This window comes from Aulonocara sp. 'chitande type north' Nkhata Bay, linkage group LG18 (genome assembly GCF_057382095.1).
Source record: "Aulonocara sp. 'chitande type north' Nkhata Bay isolate Kocher_YH1m ecotype deep benthic linkage group LG18, A_spYH_male_GT1.1, whole genome shotgun sequence".
NCBI classification, from domain to species: domain Eukaryota; kingdom Metazoa; phylum Chordata; class Actinopteri; order Cichliformes; family Cichlidae; genus Aulonocara; species Aulonocara sp. 'chitande type north' Nkhata Bay.
This window is the reverse complement of record NC_141361.1, coordinates 14473733-14498210: the sequence shown is the minus strand read 5'-3', so window position 1 is coordinate 14498210 and position 24478 is coordinate 14473733. Positions and strand designations below refer to the sequence as shown.

Genomic DNA, 24478 nt, shown 5'->3' with positions numbered 1-24478 from the left:
TTCTAAATTCTAGATGCTCTCTATTTATAAATATCTAAACCTTAACAACTGCATTAATATCATTAGAAAATAATATGTTTAATCTTTTAACGTTTATGCTGGTGTACCCCAAGTTTGAATTGTTAAAACAGCAAAAGGAGCAGCATTAAATATTAACTGTATTTATTTATTGTGTGAATTTTGTTTTCTTTTTGCATGGAGGTCGGTTCCTGTTGAGCTCGTCACCAAACCAAAGTCACAGCAGTGTTGCACAGGTAGTGTCTGAATGGATCCAACTTAAAGACACCACATCCTGTCTCACTTTATGGTACCACATGGACAACAGGTCAGCAAAAAAAAATCAGGTTGCACTTTATCCTGTTTATCTTGTGTAGTTTCCTCACTGACTTCCTCAAGAAGTGTGCACAAATGTCATGTATTCGTGAATCACCTGCTTTACTTTGTGCAAGACTGAGAATATTCTGTGGCAGAGTTCAGTTTGTTCCAAAAAGAGTTGCACTACCAACAGTGAAACCAGCAGCCTTTTAACCCTGTAGCAGAAAGATGCCATTATTAGTTTTGGAAATGAAAAGTGTATATTTCTTGTTTTTAACAAGAATCTCTCTTTTTTTTCTCTCAACTAAAACAATTTTCCTGTTGTCCATCAGCGACTCCGGGACTTTGCAGGTGTTCATACATTCAGGGCCGTCAGACGAGGATCTGATGTTCCACAGTAACAGCAGTGAGAGCCGCTGGGGCAAGTTCTCTCAGTCTGTAGAGACATCCAAACCTTTCCAGGTATTGCAAACAGATTTAGCTGTTACATTAGAACCCAGGAATATTATATACATATTTACATGCTCTCTCAAAAACAGCTGCTGATCAAGGCAGAGACTAGCAGAGGATTCATTGCCATTGATGACATTTTTCTCACACCAGGCCTCTGTCAAGGTACAGCTATTCTTTTTTTTTTGTTGCATTCCCTTTTTTCTTAGTAAATCAAGTTACACAAAATATTTTGTTTTCTTTTTGACACAGTTAATGAAACAGATTTGGGGTTTGCGGGTTGCTCGTTTGAGAATGGCACATGTAACTGGGAGGACATCAGTGTTGGCCAGTGTCGGTGGATGAGAGGAAGGAACGTTACTGGGAATACAGGACCACCCGTGGACCACACTCTGGGCACTAATCTAGGCAAGGCCAAATACACACACTAAAGATATAATAATACATTTACACCAAGCGTCAAATCAAACTGTCTCAGATTACTTTTCCTAAACCTGGACTCTTCTTACAATCTCAGCCGGCTTTTGTCTTTTTGTACAATTTGGAAAGTCTTAGCAACACTTGTGTTTATGCAGTTTCACACTGAGATAAGTGTAGACAATCAGCAGTTTTAAGTAGGTTCTGATCTGATGTGTCCAGGTTGGTACATGGCAGTGGAACCTAACCAGGGTGATCAAATGAGCCCTGCTACCCTCCAGAGTCCCCTTATGAAACAGGCCAGCACCACCTGCATACTGCACTTCTTCTACAACATGTATGGGGAGGGTATGTTTATAGGATCTATGTCTTCAGCAAATAAATAAATAAATAAATAATACAATTCAAAAAATTTATTCCAACCTTTGCAACAATCAATCAACAGATGCAGAAGAGCTGAACGTGCTACTGAAGGAGGGATCCAGGACCACCAGGCTGTGGTGGTTATCTGGTAACCACGGAGATTCATGGCAACACGGTGAAGTAACGATTGGCAGAATACCTCAGGACTTCACCATCCTGTTTGAGGCCTCCAGGACCTTCGATATACCCGGATACATCGCTATTGATGATGTGGACTTCACCAACTGCAGCTTGCCTGGTAGGCTACCTGCTCACCCTGTGCGCTCTGATGTCCTCTTTACTATTTTGTCCCTTCTGGACATTTATTTTTTATCTTTTTAAAAATTATTATTAGAGCCACACCCTCAGTGTCCTGAGGGTGTGTTCACATGCAACAACAGCGTGTGTGTGGACACCAACCATGTCTGTGACTTCAGCGATGATTGTGGGGACTGGTCTGATGAAAACAACTGTGGTGAGAAAAGAAAAAATGCTCTGTGGTAGATTTTGTACTTGGAAACTGAATTTTTGTATTAATTACATTTATTTTTTTAATTATTCACTTCTTTCTTTATCTGCTAATCACGTAGAGCTACAAGGTGTGTTGGAGCGCTGCAGCTTCGAACACGGCCTGTGTTCCTGGGCAGCAAGCGATGTGGACACACCCGGAGCTGAGTGGACATATCACAAAGGAGAGGACGCCTGGCCCCACCACGGACCTCACAGGGACCACACACAAAATTCTGATGCAGGTCTAAGAGTTAAAGTCTGAATTAACTTTGCTTTGAATCAGTAATGCTATGATTTATTTTAGTTTTTAATTCCGTCTTATCCAAACAGGTCACTACATTATACCTGGAACTCACCTGAGTGCAAGTGGCGAGGCATCAGAGATTCTGTCCAAAACTTTATTGCCCAGCTTTAATTGCAAAGTGAGTTTACTGTATGTAAATTAAAGTGTTGTTTACAGAAAAACACCACCTTGTGTTTTTTAGGGTACTGACAAGTCATGTCATAAAGTTCCATAAAAGCTAAAAAATAAAAAAAATCACCAAAATGTCAAATGGGGAGAAAAAGCAGGCAGTTAATAAGCTTTTAATAAGCTGCAGTGGTTTCATTAATACAGATAATAGTAATAGCTGATGGGGGCAAAATCTTGACAGATTGACAAACTGCAGGAGATAATAATAATAACCTTTGATGTATTTAATAGCATCTATATGAAGCACTTATGGGGCACAGTACAAATAAAACTGCTGAACACTTCTGTAATTATACTACAGTAATTAACAATGCTTATCTACACATATTTTTATTACCTTTCTGATTCTTATCTTGAGTAATTGCAGTAAAGTATTAACTACTCCTGCAGGTTGCTGAGTCTACAAGAATTCTTTAGCAAACACCATCCTGTCGTCAGCCCGTTCTTTTTATGCTCACGGTACTGTTGTAATACTTTCAGGTGAGATTCTTCTACTTCAGCCTGAATGATGCTTCAGGCCGACTGACTGCACAGTCCAGGACTCTACGGTCCGGTAGTGACGACAGAGTTTTATGGACCAGGGAAGCATCACAAAGCTACAGCTGGCAGAGAGCCGAGGTTACGTTGTCCTCCGCAACCAGCAGCAAGGTTAGTGAGGACACAAGCAGTTAATTGAATGGCAGCCACTGCCTCATGTGTATAAATGCTGTTAGACATCAACTTAAATAATAGCCTTAAATCCCTGAAGCTTACAGACATTATTGAAATTATAAGACCAAGAAGACTGTTGAGGCCTTTGCATAAAAGTATCTGTAGACGAATGAATACTTCTTATATGTACAATATAATTATGTGTTGTATCAGAGCAGTTCCCTGGCAGAATAATAGCTAAAAGGCCACAGTCTAATCTCTGTTTTATCCTCAGATTGTCTTTAGGTATGAGCTCGGCGACGGTCTCAGAGGTCTGGTTGCACTGGACGATGTATCTTTCTCCAGGGATTGTGTATTTGACCCCAACAACAGCGAGCTACCTGACCTGTCGTCAACCTCTGCCCCACCATCAACCTCTAACACACCCACTTCTCCACACTTGACCTCTACTGCACCAATAAACCCCTGTCAGGTAAGCTGCAGAATCTGACTTTATTTCTGTGATAGCAAACTTAGGAAACATAAATTATAAACAAGTCTAAATACACAGTGGGTATTTGTCTCTTTTTTTTCCTGATGCAGGATAATGAGTTTTTTTGCTGGCAGTCACAGGGAAAAGTGTGTATTCTGGCTACCTTACAATGTGACTATCATCTAGACTGCCCGCAGGGGGAAGACGAAGCCGGCTGTGGTGAGAGCTGCATATTGTATTCAAGTTTGTCTTGAAAAAAGTGTTATTATCAAAGTTGTGGCAAAAATCCATTTAATCACTGTTTTTCCTGAATGTGGCTAGTTGCAGAGGTCATTTAAAACAGTAACGCTGCCATAAAATACACTTCTGTAGTCCTCTAAATGCTAATGTTGCCTACTGCGACAGTCCTTAAAATAATTCCTCCTTTGCAATGGTTAAAATGGTTTATTCATCCCATTTTAAAGCCTGCATGTTGTGGTGCTGCTGAATTTCATTATTAGTGTTTTTACATTTTGACAGTAAATATGGTAGAGTAAATATTACCAAACAGTATTATGAAATTTCACTCTTACTTACAGTGTTTATCCACTGTATAAAGATAGTTTTATTCTCAGGCTTTTTTTTATGCCAAATATTCATTTTTTTTTAAGCCGTGCTGTATAAAAAAGAAGCACTGGAATAGTTGGGAAAGTTTTCATAAGCGCAAGAAATCAGATACAGATGGACTCTGCATAGAAATGAGTTGCACACTTATCCCCAAACAGGTCATGTGCAATTTCAGCGCCAATGAAAGAAGAAATTTAAGTCCTCGCACACTTATGCAGTGTTGTGATTTGTAAGCCTTGATGACAATTTCAGTGCTTTGACATAACCCTAAATAGGCTGTTTGTGCTAGAAAACCCTCCAATGTGGTTGAATTATAACAATTCTGCAAAGAAGAGTGGGTCAAAATTCCTCCACAGCAATGTGAACGATTCATTGCCAGTTATCGCAAACACTTCGCTGCCGAGGGTGGTGACTTACAATTATTAGGTTTAAGGGGTGAGTACTTTTCATATATGGGAGACTAGTAGGTTTGCATAGCTTTTATTCCCTTAATAAATGAAATCATCAAAACTGCCTTTTGAACTCAGGAAGGGGGCAAAACGTTTTCACAGCACTGTAATTGCCACCAAAACCAATTGTATGCCTTTAACAGGAGAAAACTGGATCAGTTATGCTCTTCTTTCTTTTGAGGCTTGTGTTTGGGCCCAGCACCTGTTTTTTCTTTGGCCGTGATGACCATGAATATTGTGACTGTTTTATCAGCAGAAATTCCTTTGACTGACGCACCTGCATACAACACAAAATCTTTTAAAAGCGGTTTACTTCTCTCGAGCGAGTGATTTCCACAGCAGTGTTACATCTCTTGATTTGAACCCTTCAGGTCCGTGCACATTTGAGAATGATCAGTGCCGATGGACTGATGTTAGCGATGGACAGAGCAAGTGGCAGAGGCAGCGAGCCAGTAACAACACTGAGCCACCCACTGATCACACTGCAGACACAGGTGGCTGTTATTGAGTAGTTCATTGATGTTATTGTCATAGCTTCACTTCACAGCGTGTTTAATCACCACGTGTCTGTTATTCTCAGGCTACTACATGAGAGTTAATTTCAGTAAGGGGTCTACACAGAGTGAAGCTCAACTCCAGAGTCCCCCGCTGTCTCCTTCGTCCCCCTACTGCCAGATTCGGTAAGCAGTGATGCGCAGACAAATGATCGCGTTAAACCTGGTTATTTTGATGGATATATTTGATGGATATGTCCGTGTATGAATTGCTCAATGCTTCAAAGCTCCCCTCCCCTCTTTCTACCATGCAAGTGTCTTCCCAATCCAACGCTCTCTCTGCGTCTTCCTTCCTTCTTTCCTACACACAGGTTTCACTTCCACATCAGTGCAGAGAGCGCTGGGTCACTCAGAGTGCTTATGCAGCAAGCTGGAGTGAGTGAAGCAATCTTGTGGTCACGTAGTCACAGCACCGTCTCTCATTGGAGCCCGGAGCATCTGCCTCTCGGCCTGCACCAGCAGCCTTATAAGGTGTTTGATTTTGCCTCCTCTCAACAATGAAAAATGTACACAGGAAGCAATGAGAACAAATGAGTTTCATATAATAATAAATAATAAATACTAATCATTAAAAAGTGCCTGACCATTTTTGTCACCAGGTTTTGTTCAGTGGCATGAATAATGCAGCTGCTTCTCATGTTGTTGCTGTGGATGATATCTCTTTCCTAAACTGTGAAAAATCCTACCAACCTCCAGGTAAATAAAGTTAATTCAAAGTGACTGTTAGTGAATATATGACATGAGAGGTAGGGGAATGAGTGTGGTGCATGTATCATTTTATATCCATTTTTGTGCCATGTTCAGACTTCCAGGATTATTTTTGTTTTCCTTCCCTTCTCAGCTCTGGCGTCCTTTGGCTGTTCTTTTGAAGATGGTCTGTGTGCTTGGGTTCAGGGGGCTGAGGATCAGCTGGACTGGCTTAGCGGGGCAGGTCCCACTCAAACCTCTAACACCGGGCCTGCAGGAGACCACACCAGCAGCAAAGGTCCTTTTACCTCATGCTAAATTTTCATTATGCTAGTCTGTATATTTATGCAAGTGCCAGATGCCTTGTGTCCATCAAGGCTGGCCTTTGTAACCTTTGCTGAGCATCAGCCACTGTAACCACAAGAGACCATTAATGTAAATTGACTGTTGACATTATAACAAGTAGAACTGAGTGAACAGGACAGACTGAGTAATGTCCATCACAAAATGGCAGAATGCACATAAAAGACAAATCCTGCAAGACTAACTGCAAGATGGTGCATCTTAATTCCACAGTTAAAGCTTAAAATTGATTAACTGGGGAGTTTTCATAAATTGTTATAAACATTAGCTTAGTTTTTGGGACTATATAACCAAAAAGAAATAGTATTGTATTGCTTGAAGCAGTGGCATGATACATAAAATTATAGTCTTACAAAATGTCTATTTCTTTTTACCTTTAGCATTTATCAAATTTTGGTTTCTAAAATTCTCTCTTTAAACCTTTTATGGCTCAGTGTGACACAATGTGAAAGTGGAGCATCACTCCTCACATGCCACATATGCAAGCTTAGGACATAAGTTGCAAATTTATTTTTATTAAAAGGTTGAGACCTTGAAGTTGTCTTGTTTTTGTTTCACAGGGAAATACCTTTACATCGAGAGTTCCTCACCGAGCATAAAGGGTGATTCAGCCCAGCTGAAGTCTTCACTGCTTCCACCTGCTGGTGAAAAAGGATACTGTTTTTCATTTTGGTACCACATGTTTGGAGCCACTGTGGGTTCCCTCAAGATGTTCCTGCAAACATCTGATCCCTTAGAGAAAACTCTGGTAAAAATATGCATGAAATTAGTCATTTTCTCAATTTATTTTATCCAGTGAACGCCAAAAAATATGGCAGAGGCCTTAAGAAGGCCACTTAGGTTTTTTTTTTTCTTTTTGTTAGTCATGCCGTTTTAGTCTGGACACGTTACTTCCCTTTACTGCAGGAAAAAAAAGGGAAAAAAACGTCTGTGTGGCCGATTGAGAAATATTTGCGGCTGTTTCCACTGTGTTTTTCTCTGTGTTATTATACTTTTCACATTCTTGTGAAATGCTGATTGCAAAATCACATTAATGCATGGCATAATGAATGCAAGATGCACACTTTCAGTGCATAACACTGAGAACCTTAACAGACAGTGCATAACACTGTGTTGCAAAAATCCTCCTCACATCCTTATTGGGATGAGTGAATCAACATTCTGTCTTTCCTGTAGGTGTGGCAAAAATCAGGAAACCAAGGAGATGAGTGGCTGCAGGTTCAGAGCCATGTGAACCTGCAGAAAGTCCACCAGGTTGTTCTGGAGGCAGCAGTGGGGGGAGAGGCTGGAGACATAGCCATTGATGACATCTCCTTGAGTCCTGGAGCATGTCCTGTTTCTGGTAATGGAGCTGAAAATGATAAAAATTCCAAGCAACCACATTAATGTCTGTTATTTGCTATTTTTTGCCACACATGTTAAGTAATTATATTGTTCCTTTTCAGTTTACTAACTGTATAGATCAAATAAAATGCTAAATGGGGGCGTAATAGTCATTTTGCAAGTATTCATTTAAAAAATGATGCAATAAGTGTATAAAAACATACCAGGTACTTCACATGGGCATTTCAAGTTGCCCTGCCTCACACTCTCCTCTCCCCAGATACCAAAACAAGCCCTCCAAAATTTGTGAGGAAGCTGCCAAATTTCTATTTCATTCTCTGTCAGCTGCATCTCTCTCTGATGTTTCAAACTTCCATCATCCCAACATCCACCCCTTGGCTCCAAAGAGATGTTTACTTAAGTTTAGACTCCAATTTCATTCATTTGCTCTATTAGAGTTCAAACAGGAGCTCTCTGACCAAAATACAAAATAGTTTAGCAGCTCACTGAAACTGCAGCAGAACTAGTCTTATCCAAGGCACAGGGAGCTAATTAACTGCAACAGATATTACAGTGTTAATCAAAAACTGTCATGTCTAATGTCCTCAGATTAAGTTAAAATGTAATAATGTTGTACAGATTTGTGTGACTTTGAGGATGGGAGCTGTAACTGGGAGCAGCAAGCAGCCAGTGATTCTGAGTGGATCAGACATCAGGGATATACTCACAACCCTTACACAGGACCGGAGAGCGATCACACCACCAGCACACCTACGGGTCACTACTTCTACCTGCCTTCATCGTCTACTGACCGAGCTGGCCAGAAAGCTGCAATGTTTTCACCTCTGTACCCAGCGGGTGAGAGACTCAGCAGTATTTTTATATAATGCAGACAGGGGCCCGCGTTCAAACAGGGCCAAAACAGTTCAGGGGATTCAGATGTGATTTTTTTTGTCCTTCAGACAAAGGATCTTGCGTGCAGCTGTGGTACCACATGTATGGCAAAGGAATGGGGACACTAAATGTTTACCAGCAAAGTGAAGATGGGAAGGAAGCTCTGATTTTCTCTCAGACAGGAGACCAGGGCCTTCTGTGGAGGTTCGCTCGGGCTTCTCTTCTGCCTCGGCTTCATCCTTACAGAGTGAGTCACAAAGATCCATCCAAACTAGTGAACAGAGCAATTTAAGTCATAAATAAGTTATTTAGTCCAGTGAGAAAATTAGTTTTGTGTATTCAGTACATACAGAAGCAGAGGGCAGCGCTCCAGCTGTAAACCAGTGCCTTGATCAGAGGCACAAAAACAGTTACATAAATAAACACGTGTGAACAAATAGATGCACAGACAACAACAAAAAAGCAGTACAGTGTCTAAATACATTTTTAATTTTTCACACACACACTTATTCTAATATAAAACATAGTTAATGCTTTTCTGTTAATTCAGTAATTATAAAATATTAGTACATTTTAATACAGGTTTAACCCTGCTGTGGGTCATTATGTCCCCATAATCAGTATTATTACTCACCACTGAGGTTGTTCTTTTTTTTTGATGACACTGTACTTTCACTTCCACTACATTGTGGTATTGTTACACAAGTAAACTCTGGGAGTGTTTTTTTTTTCATTACTACAACTGTATATATTTGTAAGCCATTTCCTTTATGTTGTTTTCATATGCTGCTTAATTTGACTGTGTTTAAACAACATCTGTAAATATTCAAAATAATGTAAGAGGTGTCATATTTTCATTTAATCTTTGTGTTGTGTAGAAAAAAGAGTTGTTTTTGTAAAATGGAGTTGAAACGCATGCACTAATTGTTCTCCGAAAACACTAAAGTGTTTCCTGGTAATAATGTGGTGAATTAGAGTAATCTACAAAAAACAGAAGACCAATATTTCAAAACCTGATCACATAAAACTGCATAAACACATATTACTGTGAGAGTTTATTTTCTTGGGCAGACAAAAATTATGGCACATTAATTGGTAACACTACTTTGAGTGTACAACAGTGCAGTGTCATGGAAATGATACAAAAATATTTAAAAAAAACACTAAAATAACTCTTCCACTAAGATTTTTTAAAATCTGGTGTACATGCTTTGTGTCTCAGATTGTGGTGGAAGGTGTGAAGGCCGGCCCTACACAGGAGGGGGACATGGCTATTGATGATGTACAGCTGACTGATAATCAGTGTCCTCCTCGTGGATTTTGTGACTTTGAGGACACAATGTGTAGCTGGAGCAACCTGGGTGAAGGAGTCGACCAGGGAGACTGGCTCCATGGCAGTGGTGGTTCCCCGAACCCACATACAGGACCCAGTGTGGATCACACTACTAATTCCACACAAGGTAGTAACTATACCGGATAGAGACAAAAAGTAGACTTTACAGATGCACAAAAAACACAATTGCCATGAGCAGTGTTGGTCAAGTTACTTGAAAAATGTAATCAGTAACTAATTACTGATTACTTCCCCAAAAAATCCCGTTACTTTACTGATTACTTATTTTCAAAAGTAATTAATTACTTAGTTACTTCGTTACTTTTTAAAAGCACGATTTACAACCTGAATAGGTGATAAAGCAATAGCTCTTTCAGCCCAATTCTACTTTTTTTTGCATAATCCATCATACAAAATGTAATCAAATGGAAAAGTCCCTTTTTAAAACTTGTTTTATTAGTTTTAATCTTTTAACTTTATGCATCAAGCAAAAATTTAATTATATGTAAAATTCTCTGACTGGAAGAAATTTGTTTAACATTTAAACCTATTTTCTGCACATTCCAGAACATAAAATAAAATATTTTTTTGTGTTTACACTCAGTCTTTCAAATAGATGCAAGTGAAACACAGTAGAAAATAAATAAAATCAAAGACTAGCAGCCCTGTTGCTCTATTTTCACCTGTAAAGCAGGACTGCGGTAGGCGGAGGTTTACCCTGGTGCAGGTGTGCCACAGCGGTCAGTGGAAGAATCCGCGAGTTTCTCTGTGAATTTCCCATTACGTGGTTGCGCACTCGGTGCTTGCTTGGAAGTTTAGGGGTTTTTTTTCTCGCTGTAAAAAGAAGTTTTCTTCCCACGCACAACGGACACTAATGTTTTTGTCACTTTTTACGGAATCAAACTCAAAGTAAGGTCAGTACTTCCACGCTTTAAACGCTGCACACTCATACTCTCTCCCACAATCGATATATTATCCTTTGTTGATCTGCACACAGCTGTTGTCACGAACGTCGCACTCGCTTACGTCACTGTCATGAAACATTCTCGCAAAAAAAATCACGGTTTTAGTAACGCAGTAACACAGCGTGCTTACGGGAAAGTAACGGTAATCTAATTACCGTTTTTGCGATAGTAATCCCTTACTTTACTCGTTACCTGAAAAAAGTAATCGAATTACAAGTAACGCGTTACTGCCCATCTCTGGCCATGAGTTCAGTTATACAGGGAGTGCAGAATTATTAGGCAAGTTGTATTTTTGAGGAATAATTTTATTATTGAACAACAACCATGTTCTCAATGAACCCAAAAAACTCATTAATATCAAAGCTGAATGTTTTTGGAAGTAGTTTTTAGTTTGTTTTTAGTTTTAGCTATTTTAGGGGGATATCTGTGTGTGCAGGTGACTATTACTGTGCATAATTATTAGGCAACTTAACAAAAAACAAATATATACTCATTTCAATTATTTATTTTTACCAGTGAAACCAATGTAACATCTCCACATTCACAAATATACATTTCTGACATTCAAAAACAAAACAAAAACAAATCAGCGACCAATATAGCCACCTTTCTTTGCAAGGACACTCAAAAGCCTGCCATCCATGGATTCTGTCAGTGTTTTGATCTGTTCACCATCAACATTGCGTGCAGCAGCAACCACAGCCTCCCACACACTGTTCAGAGAGGTGTACTGTTTTCCCTCCTTGTAAATCTCACATTTGATGATGGACCACAGGTTCTCAATGGGGTTCAGATCAGGTGAACAAGGTGGCCATGTCATTAGTTTTTCTTCTTTTATACCCTTTCTTGCCAGCCACGCTGTGGAGTACTTGGACGCGTGTGATGGAGCATTGTCCTGCATGAAAATCATGTTTTTCTTGAAGGATGCAGACTTCTTCCTGTACCACTGCTTGAAGAAGGTGTCTTCCAGAAACTGGCTGCAGGACTGGGAGTTGAGCTTGACTCCATCCTCAACCCGAAAAGGCCCCACAAGCTCATCTTTGATGATACCAGCCCAAACCAGTACTCCACCTCCACCTTGCTGGCGTCTGAGTTGGACTGGAGCTCTCTGCCCTTTACCAATCCAGCCACGGGCCCATCCATCTGGCCCATCAAGACTCACTCTCATTTCATCAGTCCATAAAACCTTAGAAAAATCAGTCTTGAGATATTTCTTGGCCCAGTCTTGACGTTTCAGCTTGTGTGTCTTGTTTAGTGGTAGTCGTCTTTCAGCCTTTCTTACCTTGGCCATGTCTCTGAGTATTGCACACCTTGTGCTTTTGGGCACTCCAGTGATGTTGCAGCTCTGAAATATGGCCAAACTGGTGGCAAGTGGCATCTTGGCAGCTGCACGCTTGACTTTTCTCAGTTCATGGGCAGTTATTTTGCGCCTTGGTTTTTCCACACGCTTCTTGCGACCCTGTTGACTATTTTGAATGAAACGCTTAATTGTTCAATGATCACGCTTCAGAAGCTTTGCAATTTTGAGACTGCTGCATCCCTCTGCAAGATATCTCACTATTTTTGACTTTTCTGAGCCTGTCAAGTCCTTCTTTTGACCCATTTTGCCAAAGGAAAGGAAGTTGCCTAATAATTATGCACACCTGATATAGGGTGTTGATGTCATTAGACCACACCCCTTCTCATTACAGAGATGCACATCACCTAATATGCTTAATTGGTAGTAGGCTTTTGAGCCTATACAGCTTGGAGTAAGACAACATGCATGAAGAGAATGATGTGGACAAAATACTCATTTGCCTAATAATTCTGCACTCCCTGTACAGCATGAGTAACTCAAGCAGCATTCATAAAGAATCATTGTGCGAATAAAGCACTTTACAATTATTGGCTCGTGAGAAATAGCAAATGAGCGCTGACTGTTTGAAATTTCATGCATGAAACACTTGGCTCGGTGCCTAATGCAGAAGCAAGCTGTAAACCAGACGACAAAACTGTTAGCAGGAGGTCACTTTTTACACAAGCAGAAAATATAGAGCTAAGTTTATTCAATGTTTGCATTAACCTGATGTTCTTGAATCTAACATTCACTTTTTTTTTTACGTCTCTTTTGGGTCTCCTTTGGTCCTGGAGGAACCTGGAGGAGTTCTTACTTGCCTGAGTCTATGATAGACTCCAGATATATAAAAAGATGAATTAGATTAATTCTAAATAGAATATAAATATTAATTGTAGCAGTTTTATTCGCCAATAAGGTTCCGCATAGAGACAGAATTGATTATATAGAATAATTTGTCATCGGTAGACTGTGTTTGGCCTAAAGGAAGTATACCATCTGATAAGATAAGATAAGATAAGATAAGAGGAACTTTATTTATCCTGAGGGAAATTCTTTTGTCGTTCATTATTTTGATATGCATGCTTGTTTGAAATCACAGTTCTTTATGACACTGGCTGCTATTGTTAATCTGAATGTGCTTGCTGTGTTTCCATCAGGTCACTATGTTTACGTGGACAGTTTTGTGGGTGAGTGGGGAGTCTCATCCTTCCTGGTCAGTGATGTTTTACAGCCCTCCACACGAGGGCACTGTCTCACATTCTGGTACCACATGTTTGGAAACCATGTTGGGACTCTCCGTGTCTATATAAATAACAGGTAAATACTTCTGTCTGAAGATCATTAATATTAAACAATATTATTATACGAATGAAATTTTCTGCATTACATAAAATAAATGGGTGTCATCCTGTCTTGCAGGAAAATGCAGGCTGGTGGTGATGAAGTGGGCCTATTGAAGTGGACTGAAACAGGAAACAAGGGAGAAAAGTGGCAGATGGCAAATGTGTCTGTCACGCATGATGAAGCATTTTGGGTATTACTGAGCTTGTGATAAGTTTCATGTGGAGAAATACACAAAATATAAAAGTGAAAAATGAAATGTTGATTTTATATTGCAGCAGATTACATTACAGATTACTTACCATTACAGAGAAATGATTCACAGATGGACACAAGTAACACATTTGGAACAAAAACTCTTATGACTGCTTTTTGATAAAGCCCATTAGCCAATTTTTATGATGACTGTCAACAAAGGCAGGAGTTGACTTTAGAAGTCTAAAATTACTCCATTTTAAAAAAATATATACATATAATAATAATAGGGGTATGGGTTGTACAGTGGTTACCCACTTTGTACCTATGGACGTAAACAAACCCAGGTCCTGGTGACTCAGGATTTAAACTATGTGCTTTTCAGATGTGGATCCCAGGGCCCCACATCACATGAAAATGTTTCTGTTAAAAAAAAAGGCTTTGAGTGCTAGGTGAGAGTAATTGCTATATAAATTAATGCTGCATTATCACTACGTTTGATTTATTTGTTTTAACACTTACAGTTGTAATATTATATTCTTATGATATATATTTAAAATTATGACTTATTCAGTTTCATCTTATTCAGCGTCACGACGTGGACGTGTGTATTGCACTGCTTTTGTCGTTATCAGTCGATGAACATTTGATGACCTGATTGCTCCTCGTGTTTTAACTTTGCTCTTTGATGCGTAACAGTTCTTCTCAGTTGGTTCTTTATAATATTTAATGATAATTTTACTTATGGATGGACAAAATGTTAATTTCAGTTATGCAGAGAAGGTCTGACAAGGATTTTTATGCAAACCCTTCATGAACCTCAGCATTAACAAAACACTGAAATATTAAACTAAAAGCAGCACTTAAGAGATTATGTATTTGAATGGGTTTACTGAGGATTTATATAATTTGTGGCTGAGTATTTCACTTTCTCTCAAAGCCTTCATTGTCTGGGAATTTTGACAGATGTCAGGAGCAAACGTTTGAATTTATAGGCGATGGCATACATGCTGTAAATGCACTTGTATTTATGGGCTTTAAGACTTTATTTACATTTAAATTACAGATTGTTTGTCAGTTCTTTTGTTAAACCTGCGACTCACCGACTTCATTCATGGAATTGAGCACTCATATACACCCATACAGTGATATACCAATCCCTTTAATTTAAGCAGTCTGGATCATAATTTTGTTTTTGCATGGAAGTAATATTCTTCTTATGTGATTTGTACACAGTTGTGTGAGCTGAGAGGTGGGCAGCAGTATATATTTGACAGCTACATTGCCTCGCTACAGTCTGCTTCATGGTTTTTTTTAGATATTTATGTAACCTTTAAACTTCTCTCTCTTTCCTTGCCACAGTTTGTGTTTGTGTATCAGCGAGGCAGGATGGCAGGTGGGGATGTTGCTCTTGATGATATCACCATCATCCCAGGCAGCTGCTACACAGAGCCTTCCATTGATCACTCTGACAATAAGGGTAACTGTAACTTCATGAATACATCTTACTATTTTTTTCATAGAAAACTAGAAGAAAATAATTTCTTGTACTGTGGAAAAATGCTTTTCTTATGTAAAAAATGACAAATTATTTGTGGGTTTACATATGATCCCAAATGACCATAGCAAAACACCTACTTGCATTAATATTTGGGGCAGACACTGTCTCTTTTTTTTTCTTCTTTTGCACTTTATAGCACAGACTGCCAAGCAAGGTTTACTCCCAATTGTTCAAATCAAGATACTTTAAATGGGTCACGAATATTTATCATTTGATTTTGGCAGCTTGAAGTTAGTGTTAGGATGCCTGGGTCGTTGACCCAGGGTTTTTGAGTTTATTATATTATGTATACTTTCTAGTCTTTGGTTTCTTTGAGTTCTGTCTTATGGTTTATGTCTCTGTCTTCTTTAATGGCTCTGTCTCCCCTATCACCTGCATCCTCTTGTCTAGTTCGCGTCTATGTGTATCCTAAGTTCCTATATCCCCGTGTTCAGTCAGTGTTTGTGTCTGCCCTGGTCCCACGTCTCTGTTCCCTTTGTAGTGCCTGCATGTGAGTCTGTGTCTTTGTTCAGTCTGTGTTATGTGTTTCCTGTTTTACTTTGAAGGTCTCTGTCTTTTCTCAGTGTGTTCAGTTTACGCTTCTTTGGTCTCGTCAGTTCTGATTTGCCCCAGCTGTGTTTCCCTCCTGTTACTCATTTCCTGATTGCTCCCTCTGAGTATTTAAGCCCTGTGTTTCTTAGTGTCTGTGTTGCGATCTATATGGGCTCAAAATGTAGTCATAAATATTTTGTACTTGTAAATCGGTTTTGTACTTGTGAAAAAGATTTGTGTGTGCGTGAAAAAGATTTGTGTGTGCGTGAAAAAGATTTGTGTGTGCGTGAAAAAGATTTGTGTGTGCGTGAAAAAGATTTGTGTGTGCGTGAAAAAGATTTGTGTGTGCGTGAAAAAGATTTGTGTGTGGACTTAGCCAAAAAAACCCTACAAGTTACAAGTACGAATTTTGACCCTATTTTTCTTCCTTTCATCTGATTGGTGAATGTCATGTCAATCACAAATGTAACAATCCAATCAGAGAACAGATGGGTTTGGCTCTCAGAGGGGCGCTTTTTTTGAACTGCAGGTCTTTGAAGGGAATAAATGCCCTTTTACATGCCAACCCAGCGTTTACCTTCATCACCACGAAGGAAAACAGTCTGTGGTGATTTTTGTGTCACAGGACTACGTGTTTAATTTCAGGGACTTCCACAGCCTTTTCAACAGTGCTGCGGACAGCGCTGCGGATGCGGGGGGGGGCGGGCCAGTGTTTTGGAAATGACAGTCTTCATTACAAAGCTTTCTTCGTTATGGATTAGCATACATGTTTTTATTGAACTTTTGAAGAACCAGCAAAAAACCTCCACAAACTCTTGTAGTTCACATAAAGTCAGAGATAAAAACGACAAGGAGCAGGTGCATCTAGTGCAGGTAGAGCTGCTGCAAAAACCCACAGAGCCCAGCAGCCAGCAACAAATTCTGGATCCTTTGCTTTTAGTTAGCAATTAGCATTAGCAGCACATCCGATGCGTCTGATGTGAAAGGACTTTTATGCTGCGCGCTGTGACTCACAGCAATGGTCCCGGGTCAGCCCTGACGTTGTGTTAAACTAATCCTAAAGTAATAATGGTATTTCTAACCACTGATATACCACAACTTAATCCTTTCAACAGCTGCTGAAAGTAAGGGGACCTAACTGCTATCGGATATTTATATAGAGATTACCCTTCAAGGACCTGCAGTTCAAAAAAAATGCCCCTCCGACAGTCAAACCCATCTGTTCTCTGATTGGATTGTTTAATTTGTGATTGACATGACATTGACCAATCAGCTTAAAGGAAGAAAAATAGGGTCAAAATTCGTACTTGTAACTTGCAGGGGTCTTTTTGGGCTAAGTCCACACACAAATCTTTTTTACACACGCACAAATCTTTTTTACACATACAAATCTTTTTTACGCATGCACAAATTTTTTTTACACATACAAATCTTTTTTACAAGTACAAAACCGATTTACAAGTACAAAATATTTATGACCCCATTTTGAGCCCATATGTTTACCTCCACCGGACAGTGTGTATTTGACTAAACAATGACCAGACAGTGCTGCTCATTTATGTGCTTTTATCTGCCTTCACTGATAAGAAGAACATCTTTGAATACTGTCAGCTTCGTCTTTCAGAAAATTAAATATTGGAAAAACAGTCATCTGTTTGAATGTGCATTCATCATGGTTCTCTTTGTGTGCAGGTATGATTGTCGGCCTTGCAGTTGGGCTAATTGTTCTTGCTGGGATCATCATCTTCATCGTCCTTGTTATGCTGAACCAAAATCATAATAAAATGTAAATTTAACAACAGTGATTAGGGATTCAACATCAGGTGCACATTAATGATTGCTCGTTTTTGATGTTCAATAACATTTGTACTTTGTGGTCAGGAATCAGCAGCTATTTGTGAACGATGACGATGCGATTAACCAGAACTCAATGTTTGACCTGTATGACTGCAGAATAGATGTAAGTAAACATGATGTGGTAACAGGAATCCTGTTTTTTTTTTTTGTTTTTTTTTATCAGATTATTTAAATATGTTTCTTTTCAGGGCACGCAACATGGCACTGAATCTGACTTCTCCTTCTTTAACAAGATTTATGATCCATCGCCGCAAGCAAGGGAGGCCACCACTTCATCGACTGACGCTTAGGACAGATGTTTTTCTGTCAAAGTAAATAAAATAAGTAAAATCGAAAGGATTTTCTCTTTATTGAATAGATGTTAATTTCATGAAATCAAGTAAATTACGTTGGAATGTGCATGTGGGACTTTTCTCAGGAGAGAACATAATCAGTAATTCCTTAAGTGTAGGATGCATCCCCCTGGTGGGCCCTGAAGATACTGCAGGTTGGCATAACAATCTTTTGCCTTTTAAATTATTCACATAAAAAAACAAAACAACACTAAAAGAAGACAACCATTGTATTTAAAAATGAAGCATTACTCTTGGTTTTCTGAACCATTTTCCCATCTTTAGCATTCACTTGTAACAGGAAAAACTAAAACAGGGGAAATGGCTATCAGGTGCAAGAAGTAAAGCTGCTGCCAGCAAGTCGAGACTAAATCAAAGTGAATCAGTGAAAAATACATTGAAGAAAAAATACTCTAGCTTCTGCCTGTGCTGAGGTAAAACCTTTGCAAAAACTTATAGTATTCTTATTTTAGGAAACTATACATTTTCCTGTCATTGTGTAAGGGCACTTTTTCTATAAAGGATCTTATGATGTCCAAAAGCAGCAGCTTCTTTCAAGTCTTTTTATTAGACAAAGTGCAATGTATAATACAAAGCACTTTCAGAATTTCTACATTCTAGTTCTCTCCTCGACCATTAAACAACAAAGAAAAACACACAACCAAACATAAAACAAACAAACAAAAATCAGGAACAATAGTCGTGGGCCTTTCAAAAAAAGTCCAGAAAAGGGGACCACAGTTTATAACATTTGTTTTTTGGCCCACAAGAGATTCAGGGTAGCGGCTCAGTTTCTGACCACATTACTGAGGTTTACTACAGTGTCAAGCTAATATACAGTGGTGCAGCGGTCTCCATTCCACATGTTTTCTATGGTTATATTAGCATCAAAATACACTTGAAGTGTTTGAAGTGCTACATGTAAAAGGCTTTCCTTATGGAGGATGCATATTTTCAAGAATGATGTTTGGTCCTGAGTTCACCCACTTTAACAACTGTGTCCATCCTGATTGTCCATGGGAAATATTCAATTATCAAAATAAAAAAAGAATTCATTTGTTTTCTTTTCTAAAAACAAATATAGAAGGTATAATTTATTAAGTTAACATAGGCTAATTCTGACTAATTACAACAATCCATTTCACACTGATCAGTAGCTGCACTTCATGTTCCAGAGGTTGTTCAACAGAATTAAACTTAAAAACATTCAGTTCTGTTATTTCAAGGCGCATCCTAATTTATTTTTGCCTATCCAAAATGAGAAACCCATCCAAGTCAAGTAAAATACTTTTACCACAAAAAAAGAAAGAAAAAGAAAAATATTTAATTTTTAGGATGATGACTGAAGTACTCTGGTCTTCTGCAGGCACATCCTTTACTACTCAGTTTTTAAAAATCCTGGAAACACCTGCTTTCAAAATTACCTGTCTGCATAACGTAATAATCTGTGTGTGCAAGAGAAAAAAAATGTCTTCTAGAACATCGAAGGCCCTTTTTTTTCCCATTGTGATTCATTTATTTGATTACTCAAAAAAAAAAGAAAACTGGATCTTCATGGGGCCCCTGCTTGGGTTTGAGAATGTCACTACTACGCCCCTGTGTCCGCTCAACGAACCCACTAGGTCGGGAAAAAATCAGTAAACTGCATTTTTAAAGCCAAAGATTGGCTTTAAGGCTCCTTATTTATTCCCACCGTGGCATACATCGAGCAGCAGTTGAAGACAGCCGCGTTTTTTTTTTACGGCTTTTAGCCCACCAAACCACTTGGGACGTTATACTCGACGGCTTCATTGAACGAGCTCACAATCAGAGAGTACCAGGAAGACAGACAGAGGGAGAACTGTGCTGAAAGAACAATGGGAGTAGACGTCGAAACCCTCAGACCAGGAGACGGTAAAGCTTTTTTTGTCCTCCCCTCTTTGGTTCCAATTATTCCGTCCGTTTAAAACTATATTTGCCTTTGGGTGTATATCAACCTTCGTTTTCTTTCTTCAGGAAAGAATTTTCCGGAGAAAGGATCGACAGTTTCAGTTCACTATGTCGGTAAGCCTCGCCTCTTTTTGACCATTTATTCATTTACTTCGAGGTGAAAAAATAAATATGTATTAGTATAAACTGGGTTTGTAATAAGCATAATTTCTCATTTCGTGGACCTGCGGACAATTAAATGAGAATTTGATTGGTGGCAGCAAGCTAATTCTGTAGCTAGCACTGCTTAGCTTAGCTTAATTTAGCGTAGCATAGTTTAGCGCCTGGAAATGAGGGGGCGGATAGCCGGACTCTAAAGACACCCTCTCTGTAATTCCTTCCCACCTTTAAGATTGCCTCGTAATACCTACAATAAATAAAATGCGAGAAACTGCAAACTATCGCTAGGGTAACGTGTGTCTTTATTCTAAGGATTTGTGCTAATGTGAGATATTCTAGCCGCATCCTGACGGCAGCTTCCGGCGTCCTAAGATGTCGAACAATTCCTGCTCAAACTAAGCTGCACCGTGTACCCTCAGCAGTACATTTTTACCCAGTCACCCTGTGTGTGAATACAACATGACAGTCACTCGAATCTTTTAATTTGTATCGTTTGGCTTCGCAGAGGCTATCAGGCTTTGACTTTATTAATTTGGGGGTGCTTTCCGACAGGCACCCTGACAAACGGCAAGAAGTTCGACTCCTCCAGGGACCGAGGATCACCCTTCCAGTTCAAACTGGGCGCAGGTGAAGTCATCCGTGGTTGGGATGAAGGTGTAGCTAAGGTAAGTGGAGCTTTGAAGGGGCACACTGATCAATGTTATGTTAAACACATGAAGATACGTTCGGTGCCTTCGTTTTGGCAATAGCTCCGAGTCATTTCCCCCTCAAAAATAACAAAAAAATATCACTGTGGCTTACTTTAGTGTTTATGTGTAAGATTATTGTAAGTCACAAATGAATCTGTTAAGATGTTTCTGCCTTTTATTATCAGAGGCTGCAAATATGAGCAGAAACCAGGCCATCCATTATCTACATTTTACACTCTGAGCCATTTTATCTGATGTTTGCTAGCAAGCCATTTTAATTCTGTTATTTCAGTACTGCTTTTTAGAGCTTATGTTTTATCATATAGATTTTTATTTAATATTTGCATACTTATTTTAGTTTACATTTTCATTTCAAAAGGATTTTATTTTTAATAAAGTAATGGTCTGCCAAAAATACCAGAGATTTCATTGCTTGGCTAGATTATGAGGTAAAATTGTATCATAAAGGTATGTCAAAGATCGTAATTAGGATTGGTTGTTTTTTGCTTTTTATTTCATGTTTCTTATTAACTTAGTCATGAAGTGCACAAAGGCCAAAATACTACTGTGGTTATGAGGTGTATAAGTTTAAATATTTCAAAATACAAACACAATCTTCTACACAGAAAAAAAACCCACTTTGCGATCGGTTTGGTTGCCAGCAGCTTGCTGCTGTTGCCTGAAATTTGCAAGGAAGACACTGCCTTTTCCGCAATCACTCGCCCACTACTTGCTGCACAGTAGTAAAGCACTAAAAAGTGCAAGGTGCAAACAGGCAGTGCAGAGCAATCAGTCATGCAAACTGCAGCTGCTGCACACACAGTGAAACTGTTCATGCTGCATGTTACAGTAACAGAAAATACAGGCAACTTTCATCTGGGGCCTTCAGGCCTAGTATTTGTTGTTGTTTGTTGCTGTCTCATATGGCTTCACTCATTTAAGCCAGCGTGAAACGTCTAATGAACTATATTCACTTGTGTAATTTTTTTTTCTTTTCTTTTTAACACATCTTCAAAGCTGTATCAATCACTGGGAGGGCTTTTAAAACAAAGTAAACTTTGTTCATTTCACTCACCTATCTAACTTGGTCTTCATCTCCTCCACAGATGAGCCTGGGCCAGGTGGCCAAGCTGACCTGCTCTCCGGACTACGCGTATGGCAGCAGAGGATGTCCACCCCGGATCCCTGCAAATTCCACTCTTATCTTCGAAGTGGAGCTTCTGAAATTCTGAGGGTTTAAATTGAGTGTTACTATTCATTTTTTTTCTTCCTCATCCTTTCCATCCACATTTAATAGTTTGATCAAAGGTGCTGTCATTATCATTCTCAAACCCTGATTATTGTAGAAAGAATTTGTCTCAAATACATCTTGTGTAGATGTATTTGAGACAAATGAGAACAGGCAAATAAGCGTCTTAAGGTAGTGAGATGATTGTGAAGTCTCTAAAATTTGAAGTAGTAGTAAAATAATTTGGGGAAATGCTGGTAGCTTTCTTGCTGGAAGTTGGATGACATCGGTAATACTTTTCTCTGTTCAATAAATATGAAAAACCCAGCTTAAGACCAGAATTCAGCAATGTCTCTGTTCAAAGAAATCAAAATCCACCAAGGCCAGTGCTTTATCTTGTGAATTTTAAATAAAATTATTTCAGTTGTTTCTTTCTTTGACCATGCTCAATCTCTCCACTGAAGTGACCAATAGATTCTGGGTTTTATTTTTTGTTTTTGTTATTTAAAACTCTGTGTAACAGCACTGAAAATCTAACTAATTAGTGATCTAGAGGTGTTGGTAAATGACTTTACTGACCTTTTAAACAGTAGGCTCATATTTACCAAACGCATATGAGCAATATTGATCTCATCTCACTTTATGTAGAAAGTCTTTGCCAAAAAAAGCCTGTTTAATAGGTTTCAGATGAATTTAAACTGGCATTGGACGAAAAAAAATCAGTATTAAAGGATATGATTGCTGAATCTGGCCAGTTTATATTGGTAACCTGAAAATGACAATTTAATGCAGTCTTGGATGCTAAGTGAAATTTGAGGATTTATTTAGCCTTATTTTCTGCCACTTGCCTGTTAAATTTTTAAGTTACCTGTTTATCTGCATCTTACCTATTACTCAACACAAAGGGCACACGATAGCACGCCAAAAAACAAAGTAACATTTCAAAGCGTGTTGGATATCAGTCCTTTTTAGGAAATTTTCATATTGTTCAAGCGTTTTTAAAGTAATGTGGTAATCCCTGTCAAAACACATATAACACCTTTTAGTAATTTTTTTTTTCTGAGTAGATTTATCCCTTCAATAAAAGTATTGATTTCACAGCTTAAACAACCAAGAAAAAAGGAAACCCTTTCTATGTTTGGAAATAGTAATGCACGGTGACCTGTTCAGTTTCAAACCTAATCATGCCATTTATATTGTTGGTTACATTTTACGAAACCTGTTCTCCTTTAACTTTCCTCCTGTATCTTTGAAGTTACAAAGTGTCTTTGTCTTTTGTCATAATACAGTCACATTACTGGTAGTGGGGGGGGTTTCTTCACTGTATCATCCATTGGAATTTGTCTTATCTTTGGGAACTGCATTCTTGAATTAAAAGCGTAAACTATAAATGTCTCATTCATTGCTACACCAAGTCTCTTTGGGAATTCTAGTTTAGAAGACTGCTGCATTTCCAAGAATTGGTGCAGATTTCTAAATGACTAAAAATGTGTTTTTGTTCTGCTTGCTTAAACGTGTGTCAAAATTGAAATCCTTAATCAGAAAGATTTCTGCTCTGTGGGTTTACTGGTTGGAGTTAAACTGATCTGTAGCAGTTTAATGATAAATCCTGACCAGGAGTGTGAATTGCATTTTTTTACTTAGCAATACTTTAAGTGTGCTTTTTTTTTTATATAGGAAAGAGATGAGTTTTTATAAAGTGCCTATAAACAAAGAGTATTGTTAGGCTAATAGGCATTGCATTACTGTAATTAAAAGCAGTTGTTGTTTAAGTTTTATCATATTAATGCCTAATTGAACATGTTAATATTATACAGCTTCTTCAGTTAAAGACAATAGTATTTGAGATATATCCATTTATTTGATGTCATATATATATATATACTCTGAGTTCATGGGTTTATTTTTAGTAAGTTTATCAATAATTTAATGTAATTATGCTAATATATCTGTAATAGCTATTTTATAATACAGCAAAGCAACACCCAGGGTGCTCCTGCTTGTGTTGAGAGCCTAGCATAAAGTCACACAGGTGCCGCAGTTTCCTTGATCTCGTCTACATGTTTGTGTCCATGATGCACCGCCATCTAGTGGGGAATAATTGAGTTGCATTCACTTAGACTCAGTAAGCTACCATCATATATATGTCATAAGATTTCAAATCATTTGACAATGGCTGTTTTATAGTCTGTTGTGTAAAAACACAAACAAAATAAACCCCAAATAGTATTGATATTTACTGCAGTTTATGCCCCTAGTAACCTGCACCACCTAACGGATGAAAACAGGAAGTCACTGTAGTTTTGAGAAAACTTTTATGATGACAGAAAAATTTCAAGCATCAACACGTTTTTCAGGTCATAATGAAACAGCATTGCATAAAATACCATAAAGAATATATTGCAAAATCAAAGTGAATTTACTCAAGTACAGGTGTTAGAGCACATCATCTCA

At 38.6% G+C, this 24478-nt stretch overlaps 2 protein-coding genes across 3 annotated transcripts in view; both read left to right on the top strand.

Annotated features, from left to right (window-relative positions):
* The window catches only part of LOC147308194 (MAM and LDL-receptor class A domain-containing protein 1), a 31122-nt gene extending 13099 nt beyond the window's left edge, over positions 1-18023 (top strand). For both annotated transcript variants that reach the window (XM_086271259.1, XM_086271260.1), the window contains 28 exons: positions 202-325; positions 648-777; positions 855-930; positions 1018-1173; positions 1405-1530; positions 1628-1843; positions 1940-2059; positions 2175-2336; positions 2425-2516; positions 3047-3214; positions 3492-3689; positions 3800-3908; positions 5116-5238; positions 5325-5424; positions 5610-5769; positions 5898-5994; positions 6140-6283; positions 6909-7096; positions 7525-7690; positions 8311-8529; positions 8634-8812; positions 9788-10025; positions 13360-13519; positions 13622-13736; positions 15101-15218; positions 17523-17616; positions 17712-17790; positions 17876-18023. In XM_086271259.1, coding sequence (XP_086127385.1) covers positions 202-325; positions 648-777; positions 855-930; positions 1018-1173; positions 1405-1530; positions 1628-1843; positions 1940-2059; positions 2175-2336; positions 2425-2516; positions 3047-3214; positions 3492-3689; positions 3800-3908; positions 5116-5238; positions 5325-5424; positions 5610-5769; positions 5898-5994; positions 6140-6283; positions 6909-7096; positions 7525-7690; positions 8311-8529; positions 8634-8812; positions 9788-10025; positions 13360-13519; positions 13622-13736; positions 15101-15218; positions 17523-17616; positions 17712-17790; positions 17876-17977 — 3959 coding nt within the window. In that variant the 3' untranslated portion in view covers positions 17978-18023. The remainder of the gene's footprint in view (positions 1-201; positions 326-647; positions 778-854; positions 931-1017; positions 1174-1404; positions 1531-1627; positions 1844-1939; positions 2060-2174; positions 2337-2424; positions 2517-3046; positions 3215-3491; positions 3690-3799; positions 3909-5115; positions 5239-5324; positions 5425-5609; positions 5770-5897; positions 5995-6139; positions 6284-6908; positions 7097-7524; positions 7691-8310; positions 8530-8633; positions 8813-9787; positions 10026-13359; positions 13520-13621; positions 13737-15100; positions 15219-17522; positions 17617-17711; positions 17791-17875) is intronic.
* A 1619-nt stretch (positions 18024-19642) lies between these two features.
* LOC147308193 (uncharacterized) lies at positions 19643-23422 on the top strand. The gene is made up of 4 exons (XM_086271261.1): positions 19643-19912; positions 20015-20062; positions 20660-20772; positions 21903-23422. The coding sequence occupies exons 1-4, from the start codon at positions 19876-19878 to the stop codon at positions 22026-22028; spliced, it is 324 nt and encodes a 107-aa protein (XP_086127387.1). The 5' UTR covers positions 19643-19875; the 3' UTR covers positions 22029-23422.
* The last annotated feature ends 1056 nt before the right edge of the window (positions 23423-24478 follow it).